The sequence below is a fragment of the Cyclopterus lumpus genome, chromosome 13 (assembly GCF_009769545.1).
Source record: "Cyclopterus lumpus isolate fCycLum1 chromosome 13, fCycLum1.pri, whole genome shotgun sequence".
In the NCBI taxonomy this organism is placed as follows: domain Eukaryota; kingdom Metazoa; phylum Chordata; class Actinopteri; order Perciformes; family Cyclopteridae; genus Cyclopterus; species Cyclopterus lumpus.
In genome coordinates, this window is record NC_046978.1 from 20,072,070 (window position 1) to 20,095,888 (window position 23,819).

General features: G+C 47.6%; 2 protein-coding genes across 4 annotated transcripts in view; both read left to right on the forward strand.

Annotated features, from left to right (window-relative positions):
* The first annotated feature begins 567 nt into the window (after nt 1–567).
* On the forward strand, nt 568–2,075 carry smco4 (single-pass membrane protein with coiled-coil domains 4). Of its 3 annotated transcripts, none has more exons than XM_034548051.1 (2): nt 568–784; nt 1,520–2,075. In XM_034548051.1, exon 2 carries the CDS (start codon nt 1,547–1,549, stop codon nt 1,724–1,726), a length of 180 nt encoding a protein of 59 aa, XP_034403942.1. In that variant the 5' UTR covers nt 568–784; nt 1,520–1,546; the 3' UTR covers nt 1,727–2,075. The 3 variants fall into 3 exon arrangements, with proteins under 3 accessions (XP_034403942.1, XP_034403943.1, XP_034403944.1); XM_034548052.1 differs by lacking the exon at nt 568–784 and adding an exon at nt 795–1,122; XM_034548053.1 differs by lacking the exon at nt 568–784 and adding an exon at nt 795–1,117.
* A 2,269-nt stretch (nt 2,076–4,344) lies between these two features.
* nf1a (neurofibromin 1a) overlaps nt 4,345–23,819 on the forward strand; it is a 64,636-nt gene continuing 45,161 nt past the window's right edge. Inside the window, 13 exon segments of the mRNA XM_034548054.1 lie at nt 4,345–4,607; nt 10,476–10,619; nt 10,917–11,000; nt 13,545–13,735; nt 14,161–14,267; nt 14,361–14,428; nt 14,729–14,804; nt 15,025–15,182; nt 15,436–15,609; nt 15,861–15,989; nt 21,607–21,681; nt 22,524–22,655; nt 23,622–23,759. Coding sequence (XP_034403945.1) covers nt 4,548–4,607; nt 10,476–10,619; nt 10,917–11,000; nt 13,545–13,735; nt 14,161–14,267; nt 14,361–14,428; nt 14,729–14,804; nt 15,025–15,182; nt 15,436–15,609; nt 15,861–15,989; nt 21,607–21,681; nt 22,524–22,655; nt 23,622–23,759 — 1,536 coding nt within the window. The 5' untranslated portion in view covers nt 4,345–4,547.

The following is a 23,819-nucleotide window of genomic DNA, read 5'->3' on the forward strand; positions in this document are numbered from 1 at the left end:
ATCTTTCATCACGCAGCACGAGGAACATGGAGATTTATTCTTTATATGTATTTGATTGTTTTTAGTAAACCTGGAAGAAGGTTTTTCTTTCTCCTCCTGGAGTTAATTATAAGAGGTTGATTTGATGAACTCATCTTAGTAAATACTTCTTAATGAGTAGATTCACATCATTTAAACATCTTCATTTCCGTTATGTTTTTTTTCGGTTACATTTAAATTAATTACTTTATTTTCGATTCCTAAGTGCACATTTTAAAATGTGTATTTTTATTTATATATTATTTATCTGGGCCTTTCATGTCTCACATATTATGTTTGTCTCGCAATAAACTATTTGTATACTTGTGTTATTTTGTGGCCCAGAGCTCGTTTATGTTTAAAGGTTAATTTTTATATTACAATTGTTTGTTCATTTTTATATTAATTAATGAAGTCTAATTAATTACTTTTTAATATCATGTTTATATTTTACTATCATGTTTATAATGATAATAATGTGAATATCACGCGGCAACGCCTTCCTGTGGCGTTTTATTTTGGAGGGGTTGACCGGAAACGTGCTTGATTTCCCGACGGCCAGCTTGACGGCGCTATTCCCACGAGCTGCCACGTCGAGCTCCGCGAGGAACCACGCTTTTAAAACTAACTTTCCGCCGCATCGCGCCCCGACGCCCCGGAGGAAACCCCGTAGCAGCGGGGAGCCGGCCGCCAACCGCCCGTAAGAGAGCGTCCGCTCCGGACTGTCCTGTTGGTGCCGTCAGCGGAATTTAGTAACTTAACGAACGTAAGCCAACTGTTTTTACGTTACGTTACGTTACGTTACGTTACGTCACGTCACGTCACGTCACGTCACGTCACTACATCGACGTGACGTGCGTCTCTTGTTTATATTGTTGTTGTTTTTTTGTCAACAGTGTGGTTGTAGTGACGCTCAGTCATTCGCGGTTTAAAATACCTAATTTGTGTTTTGTCAACGGTCGGAATCGTAAATGACGTCACAGTGTCGCGCTTTGGTTCGTCCCCGTGGTCGTTCGTGTCCTCTGAGCCGCTGACGTCACTTGCTGCGTTCAAACTCAGGCGATAAAACTTGATTTTAGCAAATTTTTCAAGTTAAAAAGTACTGTGAGTATAGTAGTTATCAAAATAACTACTTGATTAGCAAATATATATGTATATATATATAGTGTGTATATATATGTATTTACGTATATATATATATATATATACATACATATATATATATATATATATATATATATATATATATGTATATGTATTTACGTGTGTGTGTGTATATGTGTATATATATATACATATATATATATTTATGTAGCTTTGACTGCTTCTGCCTCAACAAATGTGACTTTCTTGACGTGTAGAATTATCTTTTAATTATTTTTTATTATATATATATATATATATATATATATATATGGTGGTCAAACCTGGGGAAAAGGGGGCGGGACTCGTCCTCTGACTGGACCCCCTTGCGGTTCTGATTGTGTCCCCCTTGTGTCAGGTTCCTGAGAGCCCACCGGAGGCAGCCATGAGGCAGCTCAAGGGGAAACCCAAAAAGGAGACGTCCCGGGACAAGAAGGAGCGTAAGCAGACCATGCAGGAAGCCCGGCGGCAGGTGGCCACCATCGTGCTGCCGACACTCGCCGTCCTGGTGCTGATCATCGTGGTCTTCGTCTACGTGGCCACCAGGCCGGGCGACATCGAGTAGACGTCAAAGACTCCCACACGTGACAGTGGCTTTACCCAGAGGATTACCCCCCCGCCCCCCCTCACACAATCATGTGACCGCCGGCCATTTTAAGCTTCCCCCAAAGAACCGGTTCCGTGCCTTCAGGTGGATCCAAAGGACTCGGAGCGGCGAGTTGGACCCAAAGGGGTCTGGACTCTGTGAACAATGGACACCGTATGAGCAGAGGAGGACCGGAGTCTCTTCCTCTTTAATGTGAATGTTTGGCCGCCGTTTGTTTTCCGTTAAGTTATTGACGAGTCGCTCGTGACAACGTGCCTTAACACATTCTGTTTCATTTCAGTTCAATAAATGAATTTTTTAAAATATCGTTACTCTGTTTGAATCACGTTTCTTCAGTTCAGGGCGACGAGACATCGTTTTCTCCATTATAGCAAAGTGTGTGTGTGTGTGTGGGGGGGGGGGGGCAACTAATGATTAGCCAATCAGAGCCAGGGGCGGGACTTATACCGTTGGACTGATGTTATGAAGCCTTGAGTTTGGTGATTTCGCAATGTTGTTTTTTGTGCAACCAGAGAACAGGAAGTGACCATATCTGGACTGAGGAGGAGTGACGTATAGACCTATCAATCTCCCGTTAGCCCCGCCCTAAAGCGTCCCCTGCTTTATGGTCTGTTTGACTCTAAATGACCATAATTTACTAAATGAACATCATTCTGTATTGAAGAAGACTTGAAACTAGAGATTGAGACCAAAAACTAATGTTTACAATGTTTACTGAGGGAATAAATCAAGAGGAGTAGTCATTTATATAGACTTCTATACAACCAGAGGAGTCGCCCCCTGGTGGTCAGGAGAGAGAATGCAGCTTTAACACATGAAGCATAGACTTCTATACAACCAGAGGAGTCGTGCCCTGGTGGTCAGTAGAGAGAATGCAGCTTTAACACATGAAACATAGACTTCTATACAACCAGAGGAGTCGCCCCCTGGTGGTCAAGAGAGAGAATGCAGCTTTAACACATAAAGCATAGACTTCTATACAACCAGAGGAGTCGCCCCCTGGTGGTCAGGAGAGAGAATGCAGCTTTAACACATGACGAATAGACTTCTATACAACCAGAGGAGTCGCCCCCTGGTGGTCAGGAGAGAGAATGCAGCTTTAACACATAAAGCATAGACTTCTATACAACCAGAGGAGTCGCCCCCTGGTGGTCAGCAGAGAGAATGCAGCTTTAACCCATGAAGCATAGACTTCTATACAACCAGAGGAGTCGCCCCTGGTGGTCAGCAGAGAGAATGCAGCTTTAACACATGAAGCATAGACTTCTATACAACCAGAGGAGTCGCCCCCTGGTGGTCAGGAGAGAGAATGCAGCTTTAACACATGAAACGTAGACTTCTATACAGCCAGAGGAGTCGCCCCCTGGTGGTCAGTAGAGGGAATATTCTCACTGATCTTTTTTCCAGATGTTTTATCTTTGTTGTTTTTCTAATCTTTACATCTTTATTTCTACCGGAGGTTAATAAAAACTGTCAAAGGTCAAATTCCACTTTTTTTTTGCTCTGATGACACAAAACCTAATAAATAAAGTCTGAAATGTCTAACTCCTTTTATTTAATTGTTGTCGTTGTCGGCAGACAAGAACATAAATCCAAACAGAGAAATTATACAAAGTAAGAATAACATTCAGAGTTAGAGTGAAGAGTAAGAAATGTATACAGGTGTGTGTGTGAGTGAGTTTAGGTAGTAACATGGGACACGTATAAACTACACTTAAATACTGTACACAAATAATAATATATACATTACACGCACACACACACACACACATACAGCTAAACAAAGGAGGAGCAAGAGATTAGGATGGAAGAAAACATCTTAATCAAATTAAATGTTTTATTTTTATTATAATGTGTTAATTTACTACTTCTAGTTGAACTGTTGTTTTTATTATTCTTTCCTTACGAAAGGAAAAAGTAAAATTCCAGGTGTGTGTGTACATAAATAAATAAATAAAGCTGATTCATAAATTCTGATTGTGGCAATATACTAAATAACTTGGTTTCTTTTTGTGTGTGTCAAATATAACTTTAAAATACTAAAACATTCTTTACATAAATCAATGTGAAGTCTCCGAGAAGGACAAAGAATTGTTAATGAAAACAGAAAATCCATTCTTAGAGCTGAAAAACATCCTGACAGGCCTGGTCGTATCTCACGCATGCGCACAAACCACCCACCAAGCTGACCGAATTTACTCCATTAGTAGCGGAAGTAAGGGTGGTGTTACTTCACAATAAGACAAAGAAGAAAGAAACCTACGTTAAAAAACTATGGCAGTTGGTCTAGCAGATTATCTAAATCACGTTATTGTGTGTGGATATTAATATAAATAAATAGATTGTAATGTCTACGTCTCGTGTTTAGTAGCATGTCCAAAACCACAAACATAAAATGTACTTTTAACTGAAACATGCGGGTTTTAATTTTTAAGTGTACATTTGATCTTTCACGTATTTTTTTATTATTAATTAATTCGACATCAATTCCGTCAAAAATAAGATTTCTCCTGGATGTGGTGTTTTTTTTTTTTTTCATTCAGGCGAGCTTGACCCGTCGGTTCTCTCCGCCGCCTCCCGTCGCCTCCCCTGAAGAAGACTTCCGGTGGTGTGTCATGGCGGTGGCATGGTGAAGCCTACAGAAAGGGGAAAAAAAAACACTCGCCCCCTTCCGTCCTCTCTCATCGAGTCGGGACAGATTTTCATTCATAAATAAGCCCGACAGCTGCGGGACTCGCTCCTCCGGACCCAGCGGCTCGGCGTCGAGCCTCCTCCCGCTATGGCGGCGCACAAACCCGTGGAGTGGGTCCAGGCCGTGATTACGAGATTTGATGAGCAGGTAAGATGGGTTGATTCACTGGATGGGTGTAGCGAGATGCTTTTCTTTAGGGGGGGGGGGGGGTAGCAGACCCGAGGCCCCTCCAGTCCGGATAAAAGTTCCCCTCGCGCACCAGACCCCGTTTTTAAAAAGAGCCGTTTTAAAGAACGCTCCTTTCTTCTCCGGGATAGTTATTCTCCGGGATAGTTATTCTCCGGGATAGTTATTCTCCGGGATAGTTATTCTCCGGCTGAAATGCGATCCGTTTCTTGTCCCAGCTGCAGAAGCACTGATGAGGAGCTTCTTCCCTTCCGAGCTCGCGCCGTGTCTCCTCCACCAGCACGCGCGGGGGGTCAATCTGTGTTTAAACAAATAAAATAACACGCACTCCAACGCGACACGTCCGCGGACACGAGCGTGCACGTGAGCGCAACGCGTGTCATTTTTAAAGTGCCCTTAGCGGAGCTGTTAGTCTCGTGCCAGGCTAGGCGGCTAACGTTAGCAGGCCTGGCTCTGTAATGTAAACAAATAGGAGTGTGTTCATGTGAGTAAAAGAAACCAGCTGAGATCACCACAATAAAAGCTTTACAGGTGAGATCACCACAATAAAAGCTTTACAGGTGAGAGTACCACAATAAAAGCTTAACAGGTGTGAGTACCACAATTAAACCTATAAATGCAGTTTACATGAGCAGGTATTTATATGTGCGGATACATCCGCCATGTTTGTTGGAATGGCTTCATTTGTTGTCACCATACAGGTAGAGCAGGACTTAATGGACAGGATGTTGGTCACAGCGGTGGCCATCTTTATTTTTGTTGTTGCCATTGCGTTGTAGCGGGCTAACTTGCAACAAGTGAGATTTTTACAGTAACAACTTAAACCAGCAGTGTCGTTGTAACCTTATGAAGAAAATAATTAAAAAGCACCTTTTTGGACACCTTCTTGTTTGGCTGTAGCACTAAAGCATGATGGAGTTAGCTTGCTAGCTGCCTGGCTAGCTCACAGTTGGTCAAGCTAGTGGGAGCGCTGACGCCGCCATGCTTTGGTGCTACACGCGTTAAAGGAAGAAAAGCCACTTGAATGGACAAGCTAACCAGCTAGCTAGCCGTCCGTCTCACTCCACTGGCCCCGCTGATGTGTGCAACAATCCACAACAATCACCATTTTCCCATTCCTATTCCATTTCTACTCTTATTATCTTAGTTATTTACTTAGCCAGTAGCTCTGCAGGGTAAACATTCTTCATTCACTTCAACACTTGAAGGTCGGCTGACCTTTAAGATGGACCTGCTGTTCTCAATTTTTAGATTTTTAATATATTATTAAAAAGCCGTAAAACTGGTTGGTTAACGGTTAATTATTAACGGCCCCATTTGCATCATTAAACTTCCAGCCCTAAACTGAAGAGCTGTGATGGTCCAGCTCTATATCTAATAGGTGCAGCTGGTAGGTATCGGTGAACTTTCACTCCAATCAGTTTGCGTTATCAAAAGTATTTGTCTTTGTTGTTTCAGGGAAATCTGACAGCCTGTGTGTGTGTGTGTGTGTTGGGTGATTAAGTGTTTGCCATTTAAAAGTAATTTGGCTTTAAGTCTCCAGAAGTCTTTGCCTCTGGTGTTGGTGGCCACGGATTATGGATTATCGGGTTTTAGCGGCTCAGCTCGGATTACTGCCGTTGGTCGAAGGTGTTGCATCCGAGCCTTGGTTATTGTTACCCTAAGCCTTCCGCTCAGTCTTTTCTCAATTAATATGCTAGTTTGTTTTATTGATACTCAAATCTTCTCCTCTTAACTCGCTGAACATAATCTCGTGAGTTTAATATTCACAGTGCAGATTGTAGTCTACTGTCCACGGTGCTAAAACAGACGGACGAGGAGAGTTTTGTCCACTTTCAGATGTCACGGTAGTAACGTGGGAACATGACCGGGTGTTACGAGTGAGGGTGTTGATAGGAACTCTTATCAATACTCTTCTTTTTTACTATTTTATGAGAAATAGGCATTGAGGAATCCATATTTCTTTATTATTCTTGTATTTACATCACCAACATTACCTGCCGTATGATGTTTCTAACGTTACCTGCCGTATGATGTGCTAACGTTACCTGCCGTATGATGTAGATAACGTTACCTGCCATATGATGTTGCTAACGTTACCTGCCGTATGATGTTTCTAACGTTACCTGCCGTATGATGTGCTAACGTTACCTGCCGTATGATGTAGATAACGTTACCTGCCGTGTGATGTTGCTAACGTTACCTGGCGTAAGATGTTGCTAACGTTACCTGCCGTATGATGTAGATAACGTTACCTGCCGTGTGATGTAGCTAACGTTACCTGCCGTATGATGTGCTAACGTTACCTGCCGTGTGATGTTGCTAACGTTACCTGCCGTATGATGTAGATAACGTTACCTGCCGTGTGATGTTGCTAACGTTACCTGCCGTATGATGTAGCTAACGTTACCTGCCGTATGATGTAGATAACGTTACCTGACGTATGATGTAGCTAAAGTTACCTGCCGTATGATGTGCTAACGTTACCTGCCGTATGATGTGCTAACGTTACCTGCCGTATGATGTAGCTAACGTTACCTGCCGTGTGATGTTGCTAACGTTACCTGCCGTATGATGTGCTAGCGTTACCTGCCGTATGATGTTTCTAACGTTACCTGCCGTATGATGTTTCTAACGTTACCTGCCGTATGATGTTGCTAACGTTACCTGCCGTATGATGTGCTAACGTTACCTGCCGTATGATGTTGCTAACGTTACCTGCCGTATGATGTTGCTAACGTTACCTGCCATATGATGTTGCTAACGTTACCTGCCGTATGATGTTGCTAACGTTACCTGCCGTATGATGTTTCTAACGTTACCTGCCGTATGATGTAGCTAACGTTACCTGCCGTGTGATGTTGCTAACGTTACCTGCCGTATGATGTTGCTAACGTTACCTGCCGTATGATGTAGCTAACGTTACCTGCCGTATGATGTTTCTAACGTTACCTGCCGTATGATGTAGCTAACGTTACCTGCCGTATGATGTAGCTAACGTTACCTGCCGTATGATGTTGCTAACGTTACCTGCCGTATGATGTGCTAACGTTACCTGCCGTATGATGTAGCTAACGTTACCTGCCGTGTGATGTTGCTAACGTTACCTGCCGTATGATGTTGCTAACGTTACCTGCCATATGATGTTGCTAACGTTACCTGCCATATGATGTTGCTAACGTTACCTGCCGTATGATGTTGCTAACGTTACCTGCCGTATGATGTAGCTAACGTTACCTGCCGTATGATGTTTCTAACGTTACCTGCCGTATGATGTTTCTAACGTTACCTGCCGTATGATGTAGCTAACGTTACCTGCCGTATGATGTTGCTAACGTTACCTGCCGTATGATGTGCTAACGTTACCTGCCGTATGATGTAGCTAACGTTACCTGCCGTGTGATGTTGCTAACGTTACCTGCCGTATGATGTTGCTAACGTTACCTGCCATATGATGTTGCTAACGTTACCTGCCGTATGATGTTGCTAACGTTACCTGCCGTATGATGTTGCTAACGTTACCTGCCGTATGATGTTTCTAACGTTACCTGCCGTATGATGTAGCTAACGTTACCTGCCGTATGATGTAGCTAACGTTACCTGCCGTATGATGTAGCTAACGTTACCTGTCGTATGATGTAGCTAACGTTACCTGTCGTATGATGTAGCTAACGTTACCTGTCGTATGATGTAGCTAACGTTACCTGCCGTATGATGTTTCTAACGTTACCTGCCGTATGATGTTTCTAACGTTACCTGCCGTATGATGTTGCTAACGTTACCTGCCGTATGATGTGCTAACGTTACCTGCCGTATGATGTTGCTAACGTTACCTGCCGTATGATGTTGCTAACGTTACCTGCCATATGATGTTGCTAACGTTACCTGCCGTATGATGTTGCTAACGTTACCTGCCGTATGATGTTGCTAACGTTACCTGCCGTATGATGTTTCTAACGTTACCTGCCGTGTGATGTAGCTAACGTTACCTGCCGTGTGATGTTGCTAACGTTACCTGCCGTATGATGTTGCTAACGTTACCTGCCGTATGATGTAGCTAACGTTACCTGCCGTATGATGTTTCTAACGTTACCTGCCGTATGATGTAGCTAACGTTACCTGCCGTATGATGTAGCTAACGTTACCTGCCGTATGATGTTGCTAACGTTACCTGCCGTATGATGTGCTAACGTTACCTGCCGTATGATGTGCTAACGTTACCTGCCGTATGATGTAGCTAACGTTACCTGCCGTGTGATGTTGCTAACGTTACCTGCCGTATGATGTTGCTAACGTTACCTGCCATATGATGTTGCTAACGTTACCTGCCGTATGATGTTGCTAACGTTACCTGCCGTATGATGTTGCTAACGTTACCTGCCGTATGATGTAGCTAACGTTACCTGCCGTATGATGTTTCTAACGTTACCTGCCGTATGATGTTTCTAACGTTACCTGCCGTATGATGTAGCTAACGTTACCTGCCGTATGATGTTGCTAACGTTACCTGCCGTATGATGTGCTAACGTTACCTGCCGTATGATGTAGCTAACGTTACCTGCCGTGTGATGTTGCTAACGTTACCTGCCGTATGATGTTGCTAACGTTACCTGCCATATGATGTTGCTAACGTTACCTGCCGTATGATGTTGCTAACGTTACCTGCCGTATGATGTTGCTAACGTTACCTGCCGTATGATGTTTCTAACGTTACCTGCCGTATGATGTAGCTAACGTTACCTGCCGTATGATGTAGCTAACGTTACCTGCCGTATGATGTAGCTAACGTTACCTGTCGTATGATGTAGCTAACGTTACCTGTCGTATGATGTAGCTAACGTTACCTGTCGTATGATGTAGCTAACGTTACCTGCCGTATGATGTTGCTAAAGTTACCTGCCGTGTGATGTTGCTAACGTTACCTGCAGTGTGAAGTTGCTAATGTTACCTGCCTTTAGAACCGGTTCCTGTTCAGAACCAGGTTTTTTGGGGTCAGATGGAACCTTTGATTCGATGAACTGGCAGATGTGCGGGGCTCATGTCACCGGGGCATGTCGGGGGGCATGTCGGGGCATGTCGGGGCATGTCGGCAACCCATGTATTTTCCATATCTTATTGTTGTTGATGCATATTATAGTAAAATGCACGTATTTCCAGGGTTGCAAAATTCTGGGAATATTCAAAGTTGGAAACTTTCCACAGGAATTAACAGGAATAAACTGGAAATTTGGGGGTAATTTAACTGTATTTACCTTGTCATAAGCAGACATGCATGCAAACATTTATAATACAACTTTTTTTTTTTTAAATGTTGACTTTTTTGGCATTTTGTGAGTAGAACTTTATTCTTTCATCGAACAACAAAAACATGACCGTTGAATAAAAAAGGTGTATTCCCTATGATCACCACCCCCCCAACACAAATTTTTTAAAAGTGTTTTTTTGGTATTAAAATGAACATGGCTTCAGTTGACCAAGTAATCAATATGCTAATGACAAACAGTGTTGGGAAAGTTCACTTTTTAAATGAACTAGTTCAGTTCATAATTCAAAATGTTGAACTAAGTTCACAGCTCCAAAAAATGAACTAGTTCAGTTATTTTTTTCATTATGTTGCAGCTATAGTTTAAATCTTTCAAAATTCCCGTGGAAACTTTCCGTACCTTTGCAACCCTACGTATTTCTACATAATTCTATCAATAATTGTGTTTCTGAACGTGAAGATGAAAACATCATAACAGTAAGTTGTCCTCACCGTAACGTGACGCCGCGAGTTGAACAGTGTGCATCATCATCATCCTCATCATCCTCTTCTGTGCTCTCCTGCAGCTTCCCATTAAAGTCGGACACCAGAACACTCACACCAAAGTCAGCACCGAGCACAACAAGGAATGTCTGATCAACATCTCCAAGTACAAGTTCTCCCTGGTCATCAGCGGCCTCACCACCATCCTCAAAAATGTCAACAACATGGTGAGTGGGGTTCCTGCTCTGTGGACTTCACACCTGTAACTGAACATATTTCAAAGCTTATTGTTTGGTCACCTGTCGTATCCACACAATGTGTTTATGATCACATTGTTTATTGAATCACAAAGTCCTTCATCTGGCCTTTTATTCTGCTCTTTGTGGATGCATTTCACTTTAAAATGTACAACATTTTGGGTTTAGAAGTATTTTTGTCAAATCTCAATTATACATAGCAGAAAACATAATATTGCGATGCGAGTTGTTTTTCCAGCATCGAGTGAATTCTGACTGTCTTCACAGCGGATATTCGGGGAAGCTTCTGAGAAGAACCTCTACCTCTCCCAGCTCATCATCCTGGACACCCTGGACAAGTGCCTGGCCGGGGTGAGTCTTCCCCTCAACACCTCCACCACGAAGCAGACCCACACCTCCGTGACGGTGCTCGCCCCGACACACACACACCTGTTAATGGACTCGCCCTCCATCAATCTCACTCTCTTCCCCTCTGGGAGGTTCCTCCGTGAACCAGCAGGCACCGGGATCACATTTGTAGCCGGGAGCCGCTCTCGGCTTCCTGTGCAGGTTTCTGTCATTAGCCGCCGCGGTCGAGCTTCATCCACGCTAACGCTCACGTGACCGCTCACTGGGCTGACGGGGGCTCGTGTAGACAGGAAGTAGATACATAGTATTTTTCAGACTTCGTTACGACGCTGCAGGTCCCTCACATTAAATGTACTTTTAAATCAAAGTTTACTAGATTATGGATCAACAAATGTCTCTCTGCTTTATGTTTTTGTTCCTTTACAGTTTCTGTGTGAACGTCACAATAGTTGTGCAGAACATAAATAATCATTAATAAGATTTTCTTCCGGCGGCGTGATCAATCAGAAGGTCTCGTCACGACCGATGAGACCTGATCCAGTAGCGACGGTTGGCGTCTCCGGGGGGGGGGGGGGGGGTCTGAGATCCGGGTCCGGGAACAGGACCGTAATCGGCATGTGACGGTCTGGTAGAAGTTGCGTGGTCTCAAACCCGCGTTGGCCAGACGCGTGAACAAATTCATCTCCTCCGATGCGAAAGGAACGAAGGCTTCAGGCGTCGGAGGCGAGCGATGGGTTTCCTTTGTGTGTGACTGAAGCATCAAGTTCATCAATGTTACCGAGTTGTGTGGCTGGCTAGTTAGCGAGCTAGCTGGCTAGTTAGTGAGCTGGCTGGCTAGTTAGCGAGATGGCTGGCTAGTTAGTGAGATGGCTGGATAGTTAGCGAGATGGCTGGCTAGTTAGTGAGATGGCTGGATAGTTAGCGAGCGGGCTGGGTAGTTAGCTAGCTGGCTGGCTAGTTAGCGAGATGGCTGGCTAGTTAGTGAGATGGCTGGGTAGTTAGCTAGCTGGCTGGGTAGTTAGTGAGATGGCTGGGTAGTTAGCGAGCGGGCTGGGTAGTTAGCTAGCTGGCTGGCTAGTTAGCGAGATGGCTGGCTAGTTAGTGAGATGGCTGGGTAGTTAGCTAGCTGGCTGGGTAGTTAGCAAGCTAGCTGGCTAATTAGGGAGCTGGCTAGTTAGTGAGCTGGCTGGCTACTTTGTCTGCTAAGGTTACTATCTCTCCGTTAGCGGTGCTGCTAATGTTACTAGCTCTCTGTTAGCGGTGCTGCTAACGTTACTAGCTCTCTGTTAGCGGTGCTGCTAACGTTACTAGCTCTCTGTTAGCGGTGCTGCTAACGTTACTAGCTCTCTGTTAGCGGTGCTGCTAACGTTACTAGCTCTCTGTTAGCGGTGCTGCTAACGTTACTAGCTCTGTTAGGGGTGCTGCTAACGTTACTAGCTCTCCTGTTGCCTGTTTACAAAGTCACATGATCAGAGACTAGAGAAACATCATGATGATCACATGTTCTACTCATTACATGATCCCGTGATCAGTAGAACATGTGATCACATGTTCTCCTGGAGGATTAAACTGTATTTCCTCTGATGGTTGGACTGAGGGGGGGCATAACAGGTCCACTAGGATGGGGGGGGGGGGGGGGGGGGTCAGGTCCAGTCCATTAGGATGAGGGTGTCAGGTCCACTAGGATGAGGGGGTCAGGTCCAGTCCAGTCCACTAGGATGAGGGGGTCAGGTCCACTAGGATGAGGGGGTCAGGTCCACTAGGATGAGGGGGTCAGGTCCACTAGGATGAGGGGGTCAGGTCCACTAGGATGAGGGTGTCAGGTCCACTAGGATGAGGGTGTCAAGTCCACTAGGATGAGGATGTCAGGTCCACTAGGATGAGGGTGTCAGGTAGGATGAGGATGTCAGGTCCACTAGGATGAGGGTGTCAGGTCCACTAGGATGAGGGTGTCAGGTCCACTAGGATGAGGGTGTCAAGTCCACTAGGATGAGGATGTCAGGTCCACTAGGATGAGGGTGTCAGGTCCACTAGGATGAGGGTGTCAAGTCCACTAGGATGAGGGGGTCAGGTCCACTAGGATGAGGGGGTCAGGTCCACTAGGATGAGGGGGTCAGGTCCACTAGTATGAGGGGGTCAGGTCCACTAGGATGAGGGTGTCAGGTCCACTAGGATGAGGGTGTCAGGTAGGATGAGGGTGTCAGGTCCACTAGGATGAGGGTGTCAGGTAGGATGAGGGTGTCAGGTCCACTAGGATGAGGGTGTCAGGTAGGATGAGGGTGTCAGGTAGGATGAGGGTGTCAGGTCCACTAGGATGAGGGTGTCAGGTAGGATGAGGGTGTCAGGTAGGATGAGGGTGTCAGGTCCACTAGGATGAGGGTGTCAGGTAGGATGAGGGTGTCAGGTCCACTAGGATGAGGGTGTCAGGTCCACTAGGATGAGGGTGTCAGGTCCACTAGGATGAGGGTGTCAGGTCCACTAGGATGAGGGTGTCAGGTCCACTAGGATCAGGACCGTCTGACGGGCTCAGACCTCCTCTGTCCTCAGCAATCCAAGGACTGCCTGCGTCTGGACGAGACGATGCTGGTGAAGCAGCTGCTGCCGGAGATCTGCCACTTCATCCACACGTACCGCGAGGGCCACCAGCACGCCGCCGAGCTGCGCGCCTCGGCCTCCGCCGTGCTGTTCTCGCTGAGCTGCAACAACTTCAACGCCGTCTTCAGCCGCATCTCCACCAGGTGTGTGTGTGTGTGTGTGTGTTTACTTTGAGGAGCCTGAACGCCTCAAAACAACAAACTTTCATCTGCAGCTGATCTGAAATTATGAGCTGAATGAGGAAGTTGATGATTTTAAGTGAACTCACTGGTTCCAGGTTGTTAAATATGATTATTTGCTGGTTTTCTTAGTTATTTATGAATTGAATTGTCTTTTGGACAAAATAATTTTAACGCAGTTTATAGACTTATAACTATAATTTGTTAATGACAATATATATTGATATTTATCAATACTGTCTTGTATTATAAGTGTGATACTGGAGTTCTACACATGTTTTGTCTGAACTACAGCAAGCTGTAGTTCAGACAAAACATGTGAAGCAGGAAGTGGCGCTGGAGGAGAACCTGGAGAACCTGGAGAACTGACCTCCACCGTGTGTCCTCAGGCTGCAGGAGCTGACGGTCTGCTCCGAGGACAACGTGGACGTCCACGACATCGAGCTGATGCAGTACATCAACGTGGACTGCTCCAAGCTGAAGAGGCTGCTGCAAGGTAGGGGGGGTTCGAGTCCCTGTGGGGGGGGTCGAGTCCCGGGCCAGACCCCAAGACCTGAAGAAAACAGAGCTTTGTGTTCTTCTCCTCCAGAAACCGTGCTGAAGTTCAGAGCGCTGAAGAAGCCGGCCCAGCTGGCCGTCATCAACAGTCTGGAGAAGGTGCGTCTACTTCCTGGTTCTGATGGTGACCTTTGACCTGCAGAACTTTGACTCTTAGTGGACATTCAGCTGTGTACTTGTTGTACTCATGCTGTGTACTTGTTGTACTCATGTTGTGTACTTGTTGTACTCATGCTGTGTACTTGTTGTACTTGTACTCATGCTGTGTACTTGTTGTACTCATGCTGTGTACTTGTTGTACTCATGCTGTGTACTTGTTGTACTCATGCTGTGTACTTGTTGTACTCATGCTGTGTACTTGTTGTACTCATGCTGTGTACTTGTTGTACTTGTGAACAGGCGTTCTGGAACTGGGTGGAGAACTACCCCGATGAGTTCACGATGCTCTACCAGAGACCTCAAACAGACATGGCAGGTAAGAGACTAACACACACATTTATATATGTTTATGAGGACATCAACTAGAGTGAATGATGCAGTGATGTCGTCATCACATCTCAGTTCAGCAACATTTATTTCTGTGTGCAACATGGATCCTGTTGCCATTAACCGTGTGTGTGTGTGTCTGTGTGTGTGTGTGTGTGTGTGTGTCTATCTATCTGTGTGTGTGTGTGTGTGTTTTCATCTTTGTTCAGAAGCTGCAGAGAAGTTGTTCGACCTGGTCGACAGCTTTGCAGAAAGCGCCAAGAGGAAGGCGGCCGTGTGGCCTCTGCAGATCATCCTCCTCATCCTCTGTCCTGAGATCACACACACCATCTCCAAAGACACCGTGGAGGACAGCAAGGCCAACAAGGTGGGAGGAGCCACACACACACACACACACACACACACACACACACACACACACACCATCTCCAAAGACACCGTGGAGGACAGCAAGGCCAACAAGGTGGGAGGAGCCACACACACACACACACACACACACACCATCTCCAAAGACACCGTGGAGGACAGCAAGATGGGAGAAGCCTACACACTCTCGCTCTCTCACACTCTTTTCTCCTGTGTGTGTGTGTGTGTGTGTGTGTGTGTGTGTGTGGGTGTAGAAGCTGTTTCTGGACAGCTTGAGGAAGGCGCTCGCCGGTCAGGGAGGCAGCAAACAGCTGATGGAGAGCGCCGCCATCGCCTGCGTCAAACTGTGTAAAGCCTCCACCTACATCAACTGGGAGGACCACTCCACCATCTTCCTGCTGGTGCAGTCCATCGTCATGGACCTCAAGGTACATCATCTTTATTCCAGTTAAAAAAAAAAAACGTTAAAAAAAAATTATTCTTTTAGTTTTTTATATCTATATTTAGATTTAGTAGTTTTGACGCTCGCGTTTAAAAAAAAATAAAATAAGCGACACAGTGAATAATATTCATGCATCCTTTAGAGATGTTACCACCGCTCATTAATAATTCATAAGGGTGAAATGAGCATTATTTATTCATGTGACCTCCGTGACCCCTGGGCCTCCTCTCCCACCAGGCGCTGCTGTTCAACCCGGCCAAGCCCTTCTGGAGGGGCACGGGCAGCCAGAACGCCGACGTGGAGCTCATGATGGACTGCTTCGTCTCCTGCTTCCGCATCAACCCTCACAACAACCAGCACTTTAAGGTGGGCCCTTCAAAATAAGAGCCCTGCTCCTCTCTGGAAACGGAACCATCGGGGATAGAAGAGCAGAACTAGAACGCGTCTTTAGTGCAGAATAGCTCAGTTATTCCATCCATCCATCCATTATCAGCTCTTATCCGGGGTCGGGTCGCGGTGGCAGCAGGTTCAGCAGGCCGACCCAGGCTTCCCTCTCACCCGCAGCACTTTCCAGCTCATTCTGGGGGATCCCGAGGCGTTCCAAGGCCAGCCGGGAGATATAATCCCTCCAGCGTGTCCTCGGTCTTCCCCGGGGCCTCCTACCAGTTGGACGTGCCCGGAAAACCTCTAATGGGAGGCGTCCAGGAGGCATCCTGACTAGATGAACCACCTCAGCTGACTCCTTTGGACACGAAGGAGCAGCGACTCAACTCCAAGCTCCCCCCTGATGTCCGAGCTCCTTACCCTATCTCTAAGGCTGAGCCCGGCCACCCTACGGAGGAACCTCATTTCGGCCGCTTGTATCCCAGATCTCGTTCTTTCGGTCACGACCCAGAGTTCGTGACCATAGGTGAGGGTTGGAACGTAGACCGACCAGTAAATGGAGAGCTTTGCCTTCCGGCTCAGCTCCCTCTTCACCAAGACGGACCGGTACAGCGCCTGTTTTACTGCTGCAGCCGCACCGATCCGCCTATCGATCTCCCGCTCCACCTTACCCTCACTCGTGAACAAGACCCCGAGATACTTGAACTCCTTCGCTTGGGGTAGGCAGTTTGCCCCCACCTGGAGGGAGCAATCCGCCGGTTTCCGGCAGAGCACCATGGCCTCAGATTTGGAGGTGCTAACTCTCATCCCTGCCGCTTCGCACTCGGCTGCAAAACGCCCCAGTGAATGCTGGAGGTCACGGTCCGAGGAGGCAAACAGGACCACATCATCCGCAAACAGCAGAGAGGCGATCCCGAGACTCCCGAACCGGATCCTCTCCGCCCCCTGGCTGCGCCTAGATATCCTGTCCGTGAAGGTCACGAACAGGACCGGTGATAAAGGGCAGCCCTGGCGGAGGCCAACACCCACCGGGAACGTGTCTGACTTACTACCGAGGAGACGAACACAGCTCCTACTGCAGGCGTACAGAGACCGGATGGCCCGTGCCAACGGGTCCGGCACCCCATACTCCCGCAGCACCCCCCACAAAAACCCCCGAGGGACCCGGTCGAAAGCCTTCTCCAGGTCTACAAAGCACATGTAAACTGGTTGGGCAAACTCCCAGGACCCCTCCAGTAATCTTGCGAGGGTAAAGAGCTGGTCCACTGTTCCACGACCGGGACGGAATCCGCACTGTTCGTCCTGAATCTGAGGTTCGACAAGCGGTCGGAGCCTCCTCTCCAGCACCCTGGCATAAGCTTTTCCCGGGAGGCTGAGCAGTGTGATACCACGATAGTTCGAGCACACTCTCCGGTCCCCCTTCTTGAAGATGGGAACCACCACCCCGGTCTGCCAGTCCATGGGCACTGTTCCCGACCCCCATGCGACACTGAAAAGGCGTGTCAACCAAGACAGCCCAACAATGTCCAGCGCTTTCAGCATCTCAGGGCGGATCTCATCCACCCCTGGCGCCTTGCCGCCAAGGAGCTTTTTGACTACCTTAGCGACCTCTGCCAGGGATATGGGTGAATCCACCCCAAAGTCTTCCGGCGCTGCCCCCTCTCCGGGGGACATGTTGGCCGGGTTTAGGAGTTCCTCAAAGTGCTCTTTCCACCGCCCGACGATGTCCCCAGTCCGGGTCAGCAGTTCCCCCCCCTGCTGAGAACAGCCTGGGGTAGACCCTGCTTTCCCTTCCTGAGCCGTCGGATGGTTTGCCAGAACTTCCTTGAGGCCAACCGAAAGTCCTTCTCCATGGCCTCCCCGAACTCCTCCCATGCCCGAGTTTTAGCCTCCGCGACCATCGTTGCTGCAGCCCTTTTGGCCCGCCGGTACCCGTCAGCTGCTTCAGGAGACCCCTGGGCCAGCCAGGCCCGAAAGGCCTCCTTCTTCAGTTTGACGGCTACCCTCACCCCCGGTGTCCACCACCGGGTTCTAGGGCTGCCGCCACGACAGGCACCGATGACCTTCCGGCCACAGCCCCGAGCAGCCGCGTCCACAATAGAGGCTTTGAACAAGGTCCACTCGGATTCCATGTCCCCAGCCTCCCTCGAGATTTGTGAGAAGTTCTTCCGGAGGTGGGAGTTGAAGACCTCCCGGACAGGATCCTCTGCCAGACGTTCCCAGTTCACCCTCACTACACGTTTGGGCTTGCCAGGTCTCTCTAGCCGAGTCCCCCGCCATCTGATCCAACTCACCACCAGGTGGTGATCAGTTGACAGCTCTGCTCCTCTCTTTACCCGAGTGTCCAAGACATACGGCCGCAGATCAGATGATACGATTACAAAGTCGATCATTGATCTCCGGCCTAAGGTGTTCTGGTACCAGGTACACTAATGAGCCACCTTATGTTCGAACATGGTGTTCGTTATGGACAAACTGTGGCTAGCACAGAAGTCCAACAACAAAACACCATTCGGGTTCAGATCGGGCAAGCCGTTCCTCCCAATCACGCCCCGCCAGGTTTCTCTGTCATTGCCCACGTGAGCGTTGAAGTCTCCCAGGAGAACTATGGAGTCGGCAGGCGGCGCCCTTTCCAGGACCCCTCCCACCGACTCCAAGAAGGCCGGATACTCCGAAATGCTGTTCGGTGCATAAGCACAAACAACAGTCAGAGCCTTACTCCCCGCAACCCGTAGGCGCAGGGAGGCGACCCTCTCGTTCCCCGGGGAAAACTCCAACACAGCGGCGCTCAGCCGGGGGCTCGTGAGTATCCCCACTCCCGCCCGGCGCCTCTCACCCTGGGCAACTCCAGAAAAGGACAAAGTCCAACCCTTCTCCAGGAGCTTGGTTCCAGAGCCCATGCTGTGCGTGGAGGTGAGCCCAACTATATCTAGCTGGTACCGCTCCACCTCCTGCACCAGCTCCGGCTCTTTCCCCGCTAGTGAGGTGACGTTCCACGTCCCTAGAGCTAGTCTATGCTGCCGGCGATCGGCCCGCCCAGGTCTCCCGCCTGGCCCGCCGCCCGGTCTACATAGCACCCGACCCCGATAATTCTCCCTGCGGGTGGTGGGTCCACAGGGTGACTGCTGCTCCATGTTGTTCTTTCGGGCTGAGCCCGACCGGGCCCCATGGGCGAAAGCCCGGCCACCAGACGCTCGCCGACGAGCTCCCCTCCTGGGTCTGGCTCCGGGAGGGTGCCCCGGTTTCCCTTGTCCGGGCAAGGTGGCTACAATCCGTGGGCTGCTGTTCATCAGGGTTTATTGAACCGCTCTTAGTCTGGGCTCTCCCCCGAGACCTGTTTGCCTTGGGAGACCCTACCAGGGGCTGACGCCCCGGACAACATAGCTCCCAGGATCACTGAGCCACTCAAACTCCTCCACCACGTTAAGGTGGCGATTCATAGGAGGAGCTCAGTTATTATGATTTTAAATCATTAAAATGAAAGAAACAAGTTGAATTTCTTTGAGAAATTATTTTACAGAAATTGGAAAACAATGGAATCTAAATATCCATTGTTTAAATACATGTTTCTTAATGGACACTCCACATGTTGCTATCAACATATTACTCCTTCCTCTCTCTCTCTCCTCCTCTCTCTCTCTCTCCTTCCTCTCTCTCTCCTTCCTCCTCTCCTTCCTCTCCTCTCCTCCTCTCTCTCCTTCCTCTCTCTCTCCTTCTTCCTCTCCTTCCTCCCCTCTCTCTCCTTCTTCCTCTCCTTCCTCCCCTCTCTCTCTCCTTCTTCCTCTCCTTCCTCCCCTCTCTCTCTCCTTCTTCCTCTCCTTCCTCCCCTCTCTCTCTCTCCTTCTTCCTCTCCTTCCTCCCCTCTCTCTCTCCTTCCTCCTCTCCTTCCTCTCCTCTCCTCCTCTCTCTCTCCTTCCTCTCCTCTCCTCTCTCTCTCCTTCCTCCTCTCCTTCCTCTCCTCTCCTCCTCTCTCTCTCTCCTTCCTCCCCTCTCCTCTCCTCTCTCTCTCCTTCCTCCTCTCCTTCCTCCCCTCTCTCTCTCCTTCCTACTCTCCTTCCTCTCCTCTCCTTTCCTTCCTCCCCTCTCCTCTCCTCTCTCTCTCCTCCTCTCTCTCCTTCCTCTCCTCTCCTCCTCTCTCTCTCCTTCTTCCTCTCCTTCCTCCCCCCTCTCTCTCCTTCCTCTCTCCTCCTCTCCTTCCTCTCTCTCTCCTTCCTCCTCTCCTTCCTCTCCTCTCCTCCTCTCTCTCCTTCCTCTCTCTCTCCTTCTTCCTCTCCTTCCTCCCCTCTCTCTCCTTCTTCCTCTCCTTCCTCCCCTCTCTCTCTCCTTCTTCCTCTCCTTCCTCCCCTCTCTCTCTCCTTCTTCCTCTCCTTCCTCCCCTCTCTCTCTCTCCTTCTTCCTCTCCTTCCTCCCCTCTCTCTCTCCTTCCTCCTCTCCTTCCTCTCCTCTCCTCCTCTCTCTCTCCTTCCTCCCCTCTCCTCTCCTCTCTCTCTCCTTCCTCCTCTCCTTCCTCTCCTCTCCTCCTCTCTCTCTCTCCTTCCTCCCCTCTCCTCTCCTCTCTCTCTCCTTCCTCCTCTCCTTCCTCCCCTCTCTCTCTCCTTCCTACTCTCCTTCCTCTCCTCTCCTTTCCTTCCTCCCCTCTCCTCTCCTCTCTCTCTCCTCCTCTCTCTCCTTCCTCTCCTCTCCTCCTCTCTCTCTCCTTCTTCCTCTCCTTCCTCCCCCCTCTCTCTCCTTCCTCTCTCCTCCTCTCCTTCCTCTCTCCTCCTCTCCTCCTCTCTCTCTCCTTCCTCCCCTCTCCTCTCTCTCTCCTTCCTCCTCTCCTTCCTCTCTCCTCCCCTCCTTCCTCTCTCCTCCTCTCCTCTCTCTCTCTCCTTCCTCCCCTCTCCTCTCCTCTCTCTCTCCTTCCTCCTCTCCTTCCTCTCCTCTCCTTGTCACATGACTGTTGGTCTCAGCTCAATCATGACGTCATAGTTTCAATTTTTAAAAAGCAGAATTTAATGCTTTTTAAAAATCTGATTAAAGTAAACTGATTATTTGAGGAGATTTTAAATGAAACGTGTAGAATAACATTTAGTTCATTTAAATTTCACAATCTTAAGCTTAGTTTTTAGTTTGTCACACATGATGTGTTCAAAGACTGTCGGGAAGATGACAATCTGACGATAATGACAGTTGAAAGAAGGTTTTGGGGTTCAGAGTTAAAAGGTGTAGTGACCCCGTTGCCCAGCAACAAGAGGTCACTGTGGTTGCTTCCAGGTTTAGTCTTGACGCGTGCAATAAGTAGATGCAATGTCCAGTTTTGAATTTGAAAAGTTATTTATTTGTAAGTCTTTTCAACACAAACCAAAATGTATATTCCTTGTCCAAAACCCATTTGTCTTTTCCCAAAACGTTAAAGTAATCAAACGTTTGTCTCGTTTCACGCGGTCATAACTGGCTCCTGCCAGTCAAGCAACACCTTCGTGTTCCTCTTGATTATGTTGGCCTGTCTTCATTGACAGCCGCCCTACGCCCCCTAGTGGTGGGAGGTCCAACAAACAAAATGGCTCTTACAGTATGTTTGTGACTTAATATCTGACCGTGTTTCCTCTTTGCCTTGAAGGTCTGTCTGGCCTCCTCCTCGCCCTCCACCTTCCACTTCGTCCTGGTCAACTCGTTGAACAGAATCATCACCAACGTACGTCTGCAAAGCTCCTTCACGCCTCAGCTGTGACTAGAAAAGCATCCAAAGGATCGTTCGATTTCAGCCTTTTTTAATTCTATTCAGTTTATTTTGTCAGTTTAAAGAGTCGGGGGGCAGGACGACAAGGTGCAATGGAGAGATGTAAATTCATCCATAAGGAGAGAGAGAAGAGGAGAGAGGTGCTCAGTGTATCCTAAAACATCCCCCAGCAGCCTATAAGCCTATAGCAGCATATCAAGGGGCTGGACCAGGGAAAACCTGATTCAGCCCTAACTATAAGCACTATTAAAGAGGAAAGTCTTAAGTCTATTCTTAAATGAGGTGACTGTCTGCCTCCCGGACTGAAAGTGGAAGCTGGTTCCATAAAAGAGGAGCTTGATAACTGAAGGCTCTGGCTCCCATCCTACTTTTTAGGACTCTAGGAACCACAAGTAGCCCCACATTTAGTGAACAGCTCTCTAGTGGGGCAATATGGTACTACAAGCTCCTTAAGATATGATGGTGCATCACCAATCAAGGCTTTGTAGGTGAGGAGAAGAATTTTAAATGTGATTCTTGATTTTACAGGGAGCCAGTGCAGAGCAGCTAATACAGGAGTCATGTGATCTCTTTTCTTAGTTTTTGTGAGTACACAAGCTGCAGCATTCTGGATCAACTGGAGGGATTTAAGAGACTTATTAGAGCAGCCTGATAATAAGGAGTTATAGTAATCTAGATCAACTTGAACTAATCACAAGTAAGAAGGACAATAAAAGCCCTCAGCGTAGGAACCGCTCCCTCACCTCGGTTTAAGTGATGCAATAGTCTGACGTGTTTCCTCTGTCCTGGTCTTCCAGTCTCATCTGGACTGGTGGCCTAAGATCGACGCGGTCTACTGCTACTCCGGAGAGCTCCGCTTCATGTTCTCAGACACCCTGAACCGGGTGACCCAGGGCGCCGGCACCCACCCCCCTCTACGCATGACCCCGGTGAGCCTTGTCCACCTGCACTATGAATACACTAATGAACCATTTAAACCATTAAAAGGTTCAGTCTTGTAGTTTAAGTAATACTTGAGAACAAGGAACACAGTGACAGACTTTATTATTATTATTATATATATATATATATATATATATATATATATATATATATATATATCTATTACTAGTGATGTAACAGACTAAAATACATAAAGTTTCCTCCTCCAGTATCCAGAAGGTCATGTGATCAAGACATCATGATGTTTCTCTGATCATGTGACTTTGTAAACAACCAATCAGTGTTTAGACCAACAGGAGGAGCGCTAGTAACGTTAGCTAGTAAAGTTAGCAGCACCGCTAACGGAGAACCAAACTTCACTTCAGTTACATGACGATGCGTTCAGGCTCCGCTCAGTGAACATGAGTACTGGCTGAAGGTAAATGATAACGTTCTCATGATGCGTTCAGGCTCCGCTCAGTGAACATGAGTACTGGCTGAAGGTAAATGATAACGTTCTCATGATGCGTTCAGGCTCCGCTCAGTGAACATGAGTACTGGCTGAAGGTAAATGATAACGTTCTCATGATGCGTTCAGGTGTAATCTAGTAAAATGTAGTGTTGGTGATGAACTATGTGAATATAAAATAGATATTAGAGGTTAATTATGATGATCAACTAAAGCTCTAAACTCATTATTACACTTCATTAACACTAAGAAAGACTTTAAAAATAATATATTTTATTTACTTATTTGAACTGTCTGTTTTTATGAAGAAAGAAAACACTATAAATTACTATAACAAGGTAAACGTATAACATTTTGTAGTTTTGATGGTTTACTGACTTCAGAGCAGTTTAAATTATTTTTGGGACGATGGGAAAGAAAGAAGATCCTTGAAGACTATAACACGTCATCTCAATATGAGGGATTAATAATCAGCATGCATATTGATCTCCGTGTTCCTCCTCAGAGCCTGACGTTCAAGGGGAAGATGTCCACCAGCCTTAAGTTCAAAGAGAAAGCCACAGAGCTGGACACCCGGAGCTACAAGTGCCTCCTGCTCGCGCTGGTGAAGCTCATCCACGCCGACCCCAAACTCATGCTGCACGTGAGTCACGCCGTCCACGCCGTCCACGCCCCGGGTCCACCGGCGCCGTGGCTTGAACGT